Source organism: Crassostrea angulata, chromosome 5, assembly GCF_025612915.1.
Source record: "Crassostrea angulata isolate pt1a10 chromosome 5, ASM2561291v2, whole genome shotgun sequence".
NCBI classification, from domain to species: domain Eukaryota; kingdom Metazoa; phylum Mollusca; class Bivalvia; order Ostreida; family Ostreidae; genus Magallana; species Magallana angulata.
In genome coordinates, this window is record NC_069115.1 from 42,071,677 (window position 1) to 42,083,813 (window position 12,137).

Genomic DNA, 12,137 nt, shown 5'->3' on the forward strand with positions numbered 1-12,137 from the left:
AATAAGCATATACACTTTTTGAAGATGCTTACGTAGTAATCTGACAAATGTAAGGATTGTAGTTCTCGAGAAGAAAATTTCTAATTATTTTCCAGATATACTTCTATGTTATACTTCGAACCCGTATTGTGTCCCCAGAATTAGAAAAAATACTGAATCTACATTATCCAAGGTTGCACGCATAGCAATCTCACAAATTGTAGCATTATAGTTCTCGAACAAAGGTTTTTAAACACTCCCTATTTACTTCTATGTTAAACTTTGAACTCCAAACACTCCTTCTGAAAAGACATTTTATTAAACAGATACAATAGTAACTGACGGTATGATGAGCAAAGCAATCGTTATTGTTGATTCTAATTATTCATAGTTATTTTTTTGTTACAGTTAAACGGGCGCGGAAAAAAAGCATGTATTTCTAAACATAATAGTTTTTTGAATGGTTTCATGTCTTGTTATACTATTATATCATATACCTAGTAATATATCAGCCCTAATACACGTGTTTTGGACTAGGTTAGACAGCAACCAGAAGCTAGTGCTGTATCGCCCTCGGGGCTGATATTTCTCTGTCTCAGCCCGTCGTAAAGAGGGTTTATATGTTATACTATTACATAATAAATAAACTCAATTAAATGCAATGATAAAAGCCCTTGAAAAAGATATCGGATGAAATCATGTCTATTCATATCATCTTTTTCTTTATTTGACGTTTTTAAATTTTGAAATGCAACTGCAGCGATGTGTACATACAGACCGAGTAAAGTGCGTTATATAAACTCGTCAATCTAACCTTTACATGCAAGTACCCTGTCTGTATTATAGTGTGATATAGCTTTCCATACAATTTATGTGCAAAAATATGTGAACTGTAAATATATACATGTAGTATATATACTTATCAAGTTTGTCCATAGAACCGGTGAAAAGCGGAATAATGACCCCATATAATAAAAGGCCCGCTTATCAGCCTAATGGGATGGTACTGTTGGAAATTTTACAATTAATATTTCTCGAATTGTAGATATTCTTCAAAACAGGTAATCATTGGCCCTAAAGTTTTCAAAATGAAATTACAAATGTGAAAAGTAAAATGTTAACGCATGACTCAGGTGACGTATAGTAATCATGAAATTATTTTTCAGAGTATGTAGATTAAAATAAAAAATCATGTTATAACTGACATACCCTTTGAAAACACAGTTTTTATTTGATTATTTAGTCGTCATAACTCAAGCTTTTAGGTTCTGGTATTTTTAAAAATGTATCTGTAGTTATCTTTATTGTTTGCACATCGTAAAGTTTTTATTTTATAGATATCAAAATGCATAAGACATGACGACACTTTAATTTTTTTTTAATTCGGTTTGTTTACAACATCCCTGTCCAAAAGAGAAGCTTCAACCCCCTGTGCACCATGGCCACAGGCAGTGAATTTCAAAATCTAAGAAACATTTTCACTACGTGGTCATACTGGCCCCACCCTAAGATCTGAATAGAGATAACCTTCAAACACATTTAATGATTAGGGTATTTTTGGGAGTTGATTTTTAATCAGCTCTCATATGCAGTCACTCGGACAAACCGAAAGTGAAACAGTGTTTGGACCTCAGCACAAATCATTGCTCCTGACAAGACTTAGTTCTTGAAAATAATTGATAAATTCGATGTGATGTATGCTAAAGCATTGTTTTTCAAGGAAACTTATTTACAAATACCTTAAAAATAGTCAGATTTTAAATGGTACGAACAATTTAAATATTTTTTGTAGTCGTACGTATTTCTACGCCAGAGTTTAATATTATATAGTCTCGTTCAACTCGACGCTCGGCTGTCTCCGTAAACCCTTGTAGGAGATTTACGGTGTCAGCCGAGCGTTTGGTTGAACGAGACTACAGTTCAATATTGCTTGGATCCATACAATTTTCGAGAAATATTTCTACCACTGATACATACTTTGATTGAATTAATTTTTTCTTTAAATATTATTTAAAATGATTCATATGGAGGTCTCTCGACATTCTAGTCGAAAAAGTTCAAAAATTCATATTATAAAAATATGCGTAATTCAAAATTAGAAAGTACGTATACGTGTACTGTCATGCAAAAGACATATCATTGATTTTAAAATAAATAAACATCGACAAAAATCAACTCCCGTCAGTTCTTCAGTACTTTGATTATAAATAACAACGTAACATTAGAAAAAACTCAACATATCCCATTTTCTCTTTTTCTCTAACTCCTTATTTACCATTTAACTCATAGCTTGAACATCCAAAGACGTGATCGCATGCTTTCTTTGCACACTGACATTTTTCCTGACACTCTACGCCATAGCTTGGGTAACGACAAGAATTCGAACAATTTGATCCATAGTAACCCGAAGGACAATCTAAAAAAAAGAAACAAATGCGCTGAAATGAATTTAAGTTCATTACAAATTTTAAAAAATCGAATTTGATTCATAAGATGATATACTAAAACATTATAGTCTATTAAGTGTGTCTTTCTTTTAAAAAAAACATCTGAATTGTTTTTGTATATTTCATAAAAAATGTTTAATAGTGGATAAAGATGAGAATTAATATACTGAATATTAAGAATATATTGATGACAAGTTGACCTAAATGCAATAATGGCAAACTGTCTTTTCAAAAACATAAATATATAGATACAATGAAGCGGAAACAGAATTTAATTCTAAGTAATGTATTTCTAGGTATTGATACACTTTCACATATATTTAAGTACAATAACCAGGAGATGTTTTACATACTTATAAGCCATGATTGGGAATGTCGATTTTTAACAGTAAACGCCCTTCCGATTGTTGAAGGTTGTTCAAATAATGTATCTATGTTTAATCAAATGTAACAGTTTTCGATAAATCTCGGCCATTGCAATTTTTGTGCATTTCTTTTCATTTCAACCTGCAATCGTTTTTTGTTTTTATGTTAACATATATATGAAGTATCCATCTTGCACTTACGGTTTGGAGGCCAAGGTGTTAATTACTGTCCCCTATGAAATGGCTGATAAATTTGCTATTTGATAAATAGTAAATAGAACGTCATTAGCAATGATATCTGTTAGTCTTGTAAATATTGCATTCATTGAAGCCGCACTAGGTGTTCCATCACTGTGTTATCCTTAAAGTCTGTTCGGCTATTTTTTAATTTGCTGACCCACCTGTAAACTGGCCTCAATGAGATACTCTTGTTTCCATACACATCACACAGTTCATTTAAATTGCTTGAGAATATTTATCTAGTCTGACACATGCTTTATATATGAATAGTGCCTGTTTGTGAGAGTAATAGTTGAAATTGACACCCCGAGGAAACCATTGTCAACCGATGCGAAGCGGAGGTTGACAATGATTCTCGAGAGGTGTCAATTGAACTGTTATCCTCCCAAACAGGCCCTATTTATTTAATTATACTGAATGTCTTAATTTTTTTACTGCTTTTATATAGAAATGACGTGAATTCTACGCCGAACCGTACGTGCATAATTTACGCGCATGTACATGTAACAATAACGCTGAGGGTAATAGAACGGATTGTCAACTGTGTCTTAACCAATCAGATATCAGTATTTAACATGAAAGTATAATAAATGTAGCCTCTAATTTCAGTCTTTTTGGATGATGATTTACAAGTCATATTTCCATATAGTGTCTTAATTAGGGGTTATATATCAGCTTCTCAAAAAGAGTATTCGATGATGAAACGTGATGAAACATGAAAGATATTCAAAGATGTTCAAAGGTTATTTGAACCCTGTATTTAATGGAAACTGATTGTGACATTATATATAATTATAATTATTTATTGAACACCTGTCGTATATAAAAAAAAGGATATATATATATATATATATATATATATATATATATATATATATATATATATATATATATATATATATATATATATATAACTAAAACATGCTTTTAGTAAGAAATTTGTCATTACTTTGAATGCATTTTTTTTTACCATTCTACTCTTTTTATAAATCAATTTATGTTTCATTGTACCACATTAATTATGTACAGTTAGTTGTTAAGATACATGTATATCTTACTTAGTGAATGATCAATTTGTTTAACTGATTTAAGCATGGGTATAGCTGATATTTCAAACATATCGATTTACATACCAGTACAGTTGTGAATCATTGGATCATAATATTTATCCGATGGGCACTGTTTGGCTGGGCTGCAAGTTGACAGAGAATACCATGTACATATTTTCAAAATCATAGCATGTATTTAACATGCATTATACTAAAATGTATAAATGTCCAATACGTCAGCTTACAATCAAAATTAACCTTACCTCGAGCAGAATACCTCTGCATTTAAATAGAACAGTACACATATGCTCGTAAGTTAATTGAACATGGTTCACAATCTATATATTCAAATTAAACAAAGGCTGAACATGTATACGATGGTCATAACACATTGCCAAGCACTTAAACACGGAAAGGAAAGCGTTCGAGGGAAAGTTTTATTATTAGATCGTTAAAGGGAAGTCGTGCAAATGTTAATTACGGTATACATGTACGATTCCCATAGATTATAAACGTGAATAATAATAAAATATAGATAAGTGGATCGATAGATAGATAGATAGATAGATAGATAGATAGATAGATAGATAGATAGATAGATAGATAGATAGATAGATAGATAGATAGATAGACAGATAGACAGACAGATTGATAGATAGATAGATAGATAGATAGATAGATAGATAGATAGATAGATAGATAGATAGATAGATAGATAGATAGATAGATAGATAGATAGATAGACAGAGTAAAAGATAAGATGCATATCTTAAACCCGAAGGACCCGAATGATATCTTGAATGAGAAATCTCGTTTGGAATACTTTAACAAAAAATAATACTGGTAACTTTGCTTAATATACAAGCACTGTCTACAACTAATGTAATTAGGATAAAAATACACTATGTAACAGTTGTACGATAAATTTACATTCATTTTAACGCAAAAATAACAAGAGTTATGGTTTAACATTATGATTATAAGTCCAGTTATTTCATGCGTATCTTTTTTTCATTTTTATGCTTTGCTATGGTATGCAAATTTAATGATACGCTCAGAGATTTCAATGCAATGATATGATATTTGTATGCTGTGCTATGAAATATTGAAATGAAGGACTGAATGATACGGCCTGCTATGAGATTTTAACAAAAACGCCTCCATTCACAGAAGTGTTTCATACATTTCGAAATAAAATTATGAGAAGGCAAAGCTTACCACTAATATGTAATGTGGACATTTATCCTTTTTTTTGTAAAAGCATTTCAAACCGAGTTAAAATCATGTTATATGCAATGCTATAGTATGATACAACGAATGAGAATATATAAGATTGTATGCTGTGGTATGAGATTCCAATGATATGGTATAAGATTCCAAAGTTATGCTAGGGATTTCAATTCTACGCTTTTGTGTATTTTGTATAGGATATGCTTGAACTCAGTGTATGATAACGTCAATCGATGTACTTTATTACAGTAATTAGTTTCAATTGTTTTGTAACTGAGTTACAGTTGGAAGAAGTTTTATCGTTACAGTATACGAAAACAGACAGGCATGCAACATAAGTTCAACAATGACATTCAAATTTGATATTTCAACTGTGTGAAAACTAGATTTAATTTTTGTGAGTTTATCTTATTTCATAGATTTTCTTTGGAATTTTTCTAACTATCACGCATCGTGGTAAATGAAATTTTCCGTGCAGCCCCGCCCCCTCTTGTATATAAAGCCGTGAGACTGCGCAGCAGTCTGATTGACCAATAGTTTAGTTGATAGTTGATAGTTTAATTAATTTCCATTAAGGTAAATCATAATGATCGAAAAAAATAATGCACAGTGGTTGGGGAAAAATCAGATAAATCATTGTAGAAAATAAAGGAGTAAATTAGGAGAGAAAACATTCAGAAAAAGTATTAAACATGTATCTAGGTTTAAAATAAATAACCTTATTCAAAGATACAGTAAACCCAATTGTTATCAATTTACACCACAAAAAGTAAAATGTACAAACTATTTGTAAAAGTTTAATACAAATCATTTTGTTGAGCTATTTGTTTTTATTAGATGTTTTATATGGTTGGAATGAGGAAATAACTTTTTATTATTATTCAGATAATGTAATTAAATGTCCAGGTACATGTACAATGAATTAGCTCTAGCATTGACTCAAATAACAACATGCAATATTATTGGTCAACAAATCTCGTAAAATATGAATATAGCTGAGTGTAGCAAAGTACCCCTACGGTTATACCAGGTTACAATTGCAATGCATTTATCTATGTGAAATAAAATTGCATATGATTTTAGAGAAGTTACTTTCACTCATTAAAGTTATAAATTTTTGTTTTGTTCTTATTCAAACCCGAACAGCATTTCTGCTGAAGATCTTACATTTATATTTAAAAGTATATATTTTCAGACATTTTAAATAGTCTGTTAGTCTTTACTACACGCCAACAGTTTTATGATAAATAGATTAACGTGGTTAAAGTGACTGCAACAACAAAGCAAACTCTTCATCATAATCTGTTGAGTGTATACCACAAGTTCACCATTTTTAAAAAAACAATATCACATTGACAATAGAAGCATTACCAATATTTGTTATAAATATCTCTGAGAAACATAGATAATTTATGGAAACATCAATATGTAGGCTAGTAAATGAATAAATCGTGCGCATTACAACATTTGTGACAATCCTCAATGGAAACAAAATTCTACTTAGCACGCAATTTTTTTACGATTTATATGAATCACTTTTAAATGACAAAATAAATATGCAGGGACAATTTGTACAAATGACAACGTCGAAAAAGAAAAAAAAATGGTCTTTTTCACGATTTTGAATGTACTGAGTACATGTAATTGGATGGTTTCAAAACGTTTTAAATGTGCAATGTCAAATAAAAAAATATACATTTTGTAAGTCAACATTATTAATATTTGATGGTTTATCATTTGGTTTTACCATTGCATTTATAATATATAGCCTACAAATACACTCAAGTAACATCCAAACAAAAATATGAATACATCAATAAGTATAAACAAAATTGTAATCAGTAATACTTTCTATGATGTGTTTATTAATGAAAACTAGTCACAATATTTATAATGATTTACAATATTTCAAATATATTGAAAAACATGATATTTTGCAATAACAATTTCAAAGTTCAATAATCTTTCACATTTCATTAAGCATCAAAGCAATTTCAAGCATTTGTTCCCAAACTGTACCATACGTCCATTTGGTAACTATCATACAACCGATCTGATTGAAAAAAAAATGTCACACATTTTACATTTTACCTTGGCTCACATTAAGTTGGAAATTGTGTTTGTGCCAAAATGTTTTACAAGGAACCTTAAGAATAAACCAATCAAATAAAAATACATTAAACAAATCACGCTTTCTATATGATATTTTCATTGAATTTGTATGTACTTTAGGCTTTCTAAGAAAATAAAAATGATTTACAAAATGTACTTTGCACTTCGTGTTTCAAAAGTAAAACAAACACACTAAATAATTTCATTTATGTTACATTTGTTAAATGCAAATATTGTTACAATTTTAAAAAAATGCAACCATACAGTTGTAGAAAAAGGAAAGCAAATATTTGAAAATGGTTTTATTTTATTTAAACTTTATATATTTATATTTTGGTACTAATTTTTTATTCATTACCGCGCTAACAAAACGTTAAACCAGATATTATATATGTACAATTTCATGACACCTTTGCAGAGCAAGAATAAGCATTGGTACTAAAACAAGAATTTTGCAGCTATAGTTATACATTCTAGTAGGATTTATTCATTCCATGGATTGTATACAACAATTGTTGTATACAGTGTAAAACACTTAGAGAACAATGAAAGAAATATCTGTTAAAGTTTGATATGAAAATACATATTAAACTACACTCAATCAAAAAAAACCAAAAAGATAACAAAAAAATCCTATTATCAATTATCTTTATATTATACACATGACGTTTGTCCCCAGAGCCGGTAAAGCACTCAAAAAATACCTCCTTTGAATACATCTTTAAAGTCAATGACGTGTTCATGATACCGGTATCACGTCTTTCATGACTTTTGTTAACGAATGGTTTATTCGAGGTTTACAGTTTCATATCTACGGGTGTTTGCAATTGCTAACATGCACCACTGTCCGTTGGTTTACTTTCACCGCAATAACGAGTACTTGACTCAGGGGGTTTATACATATCACTTGTTATGGTATGTTCTGTCATCACCGATCCAATGAAATGGGCATTTTCTCTGATATGCCTATTAAAGAATCTTCAATTTGCTACAGTGATAACAAGGAAAGCAGCAATAACCAGTATAACTCCAATTCCTACCGAAAGACAGATGATCAGTTGGAGTTCCTTAACATTGTCATGTCCTAGCAATGAAAAACCACAAAAAGAGTAAAGGATAGAACAAAATGAACATTTCATATTTAAATCATTAGCATATGAATTGCAAATATTGAGTGTGTCGAACTCAGTAGTGTATAAACAAGAGGCTTAAAGGCATTGACGTTCACCTGAGTACAATAGCTTTTGATTTGTCAGAGAGTTTCATTTTTCCATTTTAAGCTTCGTTAAAGAATAACCATAATCTGAATTTCATGTTTGGTAAACATATATTCATGTGGGCGGGGGGGGGGGGGGGGGGGAAGCAAATCGAAAAAATCTCGGATTAGTTATATCCTAGGTTCAGGAGCCAAAATTGTAAGGTTTTGGTAAAAAGAGACTTGCAGGACTTTAATAGTCAATCCTATATAATATTCAGTTCTAATAATAATGCACAAAAGAGAGACAGACAGGTCTTTTTCTCTACAGACGCACAATGTGTTTGAAATTAACATAGATTTTCTACGATAAAGCAGCAATGGGTTACCAAAATGACTAAAGTGAGCTAAAAAAAATACATGTACACTTAACGGCCAGATTTGTCACTCCCTCCCCAAATAAAGACCCTCAACTCCATGGGCAGTGAATGTCACAGTTGCAATATATCACCAGTAGAAAAGTACACTATGTACATAAAAATGTATTTAGTTTTTGTCCCAGGACGTTGAAAATACAGAAAAATACATTGTGGTGATACTGGCCAAACCCAATCATCCTTATCTTCTAACCCAGGGTCATGAATTTCAAAATTTAGTAAGTGGGTTTCATGAATATCATTACCATATATTCAGTTTATCTCAATCTTCTTTGGATAAAGAGAAGATTTTCTAAAATTAGATACATTTTAGCTATACGGTCATATTAGACCCACCCTAGGGCTTGAACCCCTGACGTAGAAGCATCACGATTGTATAGAGTTTTTTTTTTATTCACATCATACATATCATCAGCATTTAGTTTTTTTCTAACATGTGTGAAAGTAAAGAAAAAAGGTTTTGAAACACCCCCCTCCCGCCAATGAGACACAGGGGATGGTATGGTCAGAAAATTTACAATTTGTTTTTCTCATATCTAAGAAATGCTTCCATCCAAATATGGTAATAGGTCTTGTAGTATTCAAAACGAAATCGACGGACGAAGACTTGCAATAAGTCACCTGAGTGTCTCGGGTGACCTACACGTAAAAAAAAATCATAAAATTACTTTTCAGAGTATATAAACTGTAATCTAAATTGATGTCAAAACCTGAATATCCTGTAATTAACCCACAAGTAAACACAGTATATGTAATGGATAAAAAACGAGATAGCGTTGAATAGTTTAGAGAAAACATTCCCTCCGAGGGCCGAATCTATCAAAATTAAGAAAAGGAGATATTTCTGCTGAAATTTCATTCGTGGCTTATCGGATAAACATTTATGGATTACAAGGTTATGTGTTATGAATTTGGATTTATGTTGGAAATACATGTTTCAACACTTTGTCATTTTTATTTGTTTTATGCACTGTTGGATATTTGAATATCCAACTGATGGGCGGTTGGATATTAAGAATATCCAACTGCCCATCAGCTGGATATTTATATATCCAACAGCTGTTGATTGAATAGTGAAAATAAATGTTGACTAAATACAATGGGTGACGTCATAGAAGTTTTTTAACTTTGATAATTCTTTGATTACTTAGTCCTCATGACTTCGGTTCTGGATATTTTTAATTTTTAGATATCTGAAGTTTATTTCAATGATTGCATATTTTAAAGTCTTAGTTTTATAAATATGAAAATGCATAAGATATGCTTTTACATCATAATCTTATTCTGTTTTAAATCTGATTTGTTCAGAACCGTAATAACCTTCCCTGACCCTTCGCCTTAGTTTAGGTACTTTAAAACATTTTTATTAACAATGTATCCCTTTTTTCTCTTCCTCTTTCTTTATCATCTAACGCATAGTCTAAACATCCAATGACGTGATTGCATGCTTTTTTTGGACAATGACATTCTTTCTGACACTCTACACCATAGCCAGGATAACGACAAGAATACCAGCAATTTGATCCATAGTAACCCGAAGGGCAATCTACAACAACAAATACGCTGAAATGAATGAAAGTCCATTAACAATGTTTCCAAAAATATGATATTAGTTTGTTAACATGTATTAGTTCATTTTGAATCTTAACGATGACAATTCTCTTTTAACGCCTATTGTGAACATTTAAGCAAGATACTGTAACTGTTAAAATGCATAGACAAAAATATGAGATTAAATTATTAAATGAACTAAACATTTTAGTCTATAAAACTTTGTCTTTCTTACAAAAATATTTTCAAATGTATATTTGAATAGTAGATAAAGATGAAATGTATATAAGTATAATTATTAAGAGGATGTTTTGATACTCTTGGGAATAGTATAGTTCCTAAGGAGGAACCGCCTTTCCAATTGTACGAGGTGTATCAGGAAGACAATATCACTGAAATATGCCTTTATTTTAAGAAATTGTCACTACTATGAACGCGGACTTTTACAATTATCCTTTTTTAAATCAATCAATTCCGGTTTTATTGTATCAGAGTAATTCTGTACAGTCATACATGTATATTGTACTAAGCGAACGGTCAATTTCTTTGACTTCATTAAGGCATGTGTATAGTTTATTGTTATTCACATCTTTATAAATATACCTGTGCAGTTTTGTATCGTTGGATTGTAGTGTTTATCCACTGGGCACTCTTTGGCTATGCTAGAAGACAAAACATATTATGTATACATTTTCAATATATCTTATATGCGTTTAATAACCATTATGCTAACATGTATGAATAAAAAAAAAAGATTTGCAACAGCAAAGTGAACTAAAATCCAAAAAATAACCTTACCTCGTGAAGAATACATGTGCACTAAAATAGAACAGTTGAGATATCGCTATGCTCATAACTTGATTGAACATAGTAAATCATCTAATATATTCTCAAGATAAGTAATAGGTTGAACATGCATGTGGTGTGTACTATACATTGTTAGGCACAAAAACACGGAAATGAAATCGTTTGAGGTAATGTTTTATTATTAGAACTTTAAAGGGAAGTTATTCTCTGTTATATTTATAATTAAATATATGATTCCCTTTGATTGTAAATGTGAATAATTATAAAATAAAATGATAGATAGATAGATAGATAGATAGATAGATAGATAGATAGATAGATAGATAGATAGATAAATAGATAGATAGATAGATAGATAGATAGATAGATAGATAGATAGATAGATAGATAGATAGATAGATAGATAGATAGATAGATAGATAGATTATGTTATGTTGGAAAAGAAAAGATTCGAATATAAAACCCAACGAACCCGATTGTCATTGTTCAATGGGAACTCATTTTAAAACAATGCCAAATATTATTCTGGTTGGTTGGCTATATTGTAATTATAAGAAAATTGAATCTTAAGGATTACGTTTACGCAGGGTTTGAGATTTCATAAACTATTTTTACAAAGTTCAATACTTTATTTTATATCACTGGCGGGCATGCTATTGAAAAAAATCTTTCATTTAAAATACATAAAATTAATTCAAGATAAAAATATCTCGAAATTTTGATTA

At 30.5% G+C, this 12,137-nt stretch overlaps 1 protein-coding gene and 1 long non-coding RNA gene across 2 annotated transcripts; both read right to left on the reverse strand.

The window, feature by feature from the left end:
* Nucleotides 1-2,261: 2,261 nt before the first annotated feature.
* LOC128184791 (uncharacterized) lies at nucleotides 2,262-4,473 on the reverse strand. The gene is made up of 3 exons (XR_008243780.1): nucleotides 4,344-4,473; nucleotides 4,165-4,223; nucleotides 2,262-2,395 (listed from the first exon to the last, which is right to left on the reverse strand). It is a non-coding gene; the product is annotated as an uncharacterized LOC128184791 (long non-coding RNA).
* A 5,933-nt stretch (nucleotides 4,474-10,406) lies between these two features.
* Nucleotides 10,407-11,535, reverse strand: LOC128183033 (cell death abnormality protein 1-like). Its single transcript, XM_052851833.1, has 3 exons — nucleotides 11,404-11,535; nucleotides 11,209-11,267; nucleotides 10,407-10,600 (listed from the first exon to the last, which is right to left on the reverse strand). The coding sequence occupies exons 1-3, from the start codon at nucleotides 11,472-11,474 to the stop codon at nucleotides 10,407-10,409; spliced, it is 324 nt and encodes a 107-aa protein (XP_052707793.1). The 5' UTR covers nucleotides 11,475-11,535.
* Between the last annotated feature and the right edge of the window lie 602 nt (nucleotides 11,536-12,137).

What these genes read in the sequence shown, in the direction of transcription:
- LOC128183033 (XM_052851833.1), bottom strand. Translation starts at nt 11,474, where the DNA reads ATGTTCAATCAAGTTATGAGCATAGCGATATCTCAACTGTTCTATTTT. An exon ending in GCACATGTATTCTTCACGAG is followed by an intron (nt 11,268 to 11,403) that starts GTAAGGTTATTT and finishes TTTGTCTTCTAG; the next exon opens with CATAGCCAAAGAGTGCCCAG. An exon ending in AACGATACAAAACTGCACAG is followed by an intron (nt 10,601 to 11,208) that starts GTATATTTATAA and finishes TTGTTGTTGTAG; the next exon opens with ATTGCCCTTCGGGTTACTAT.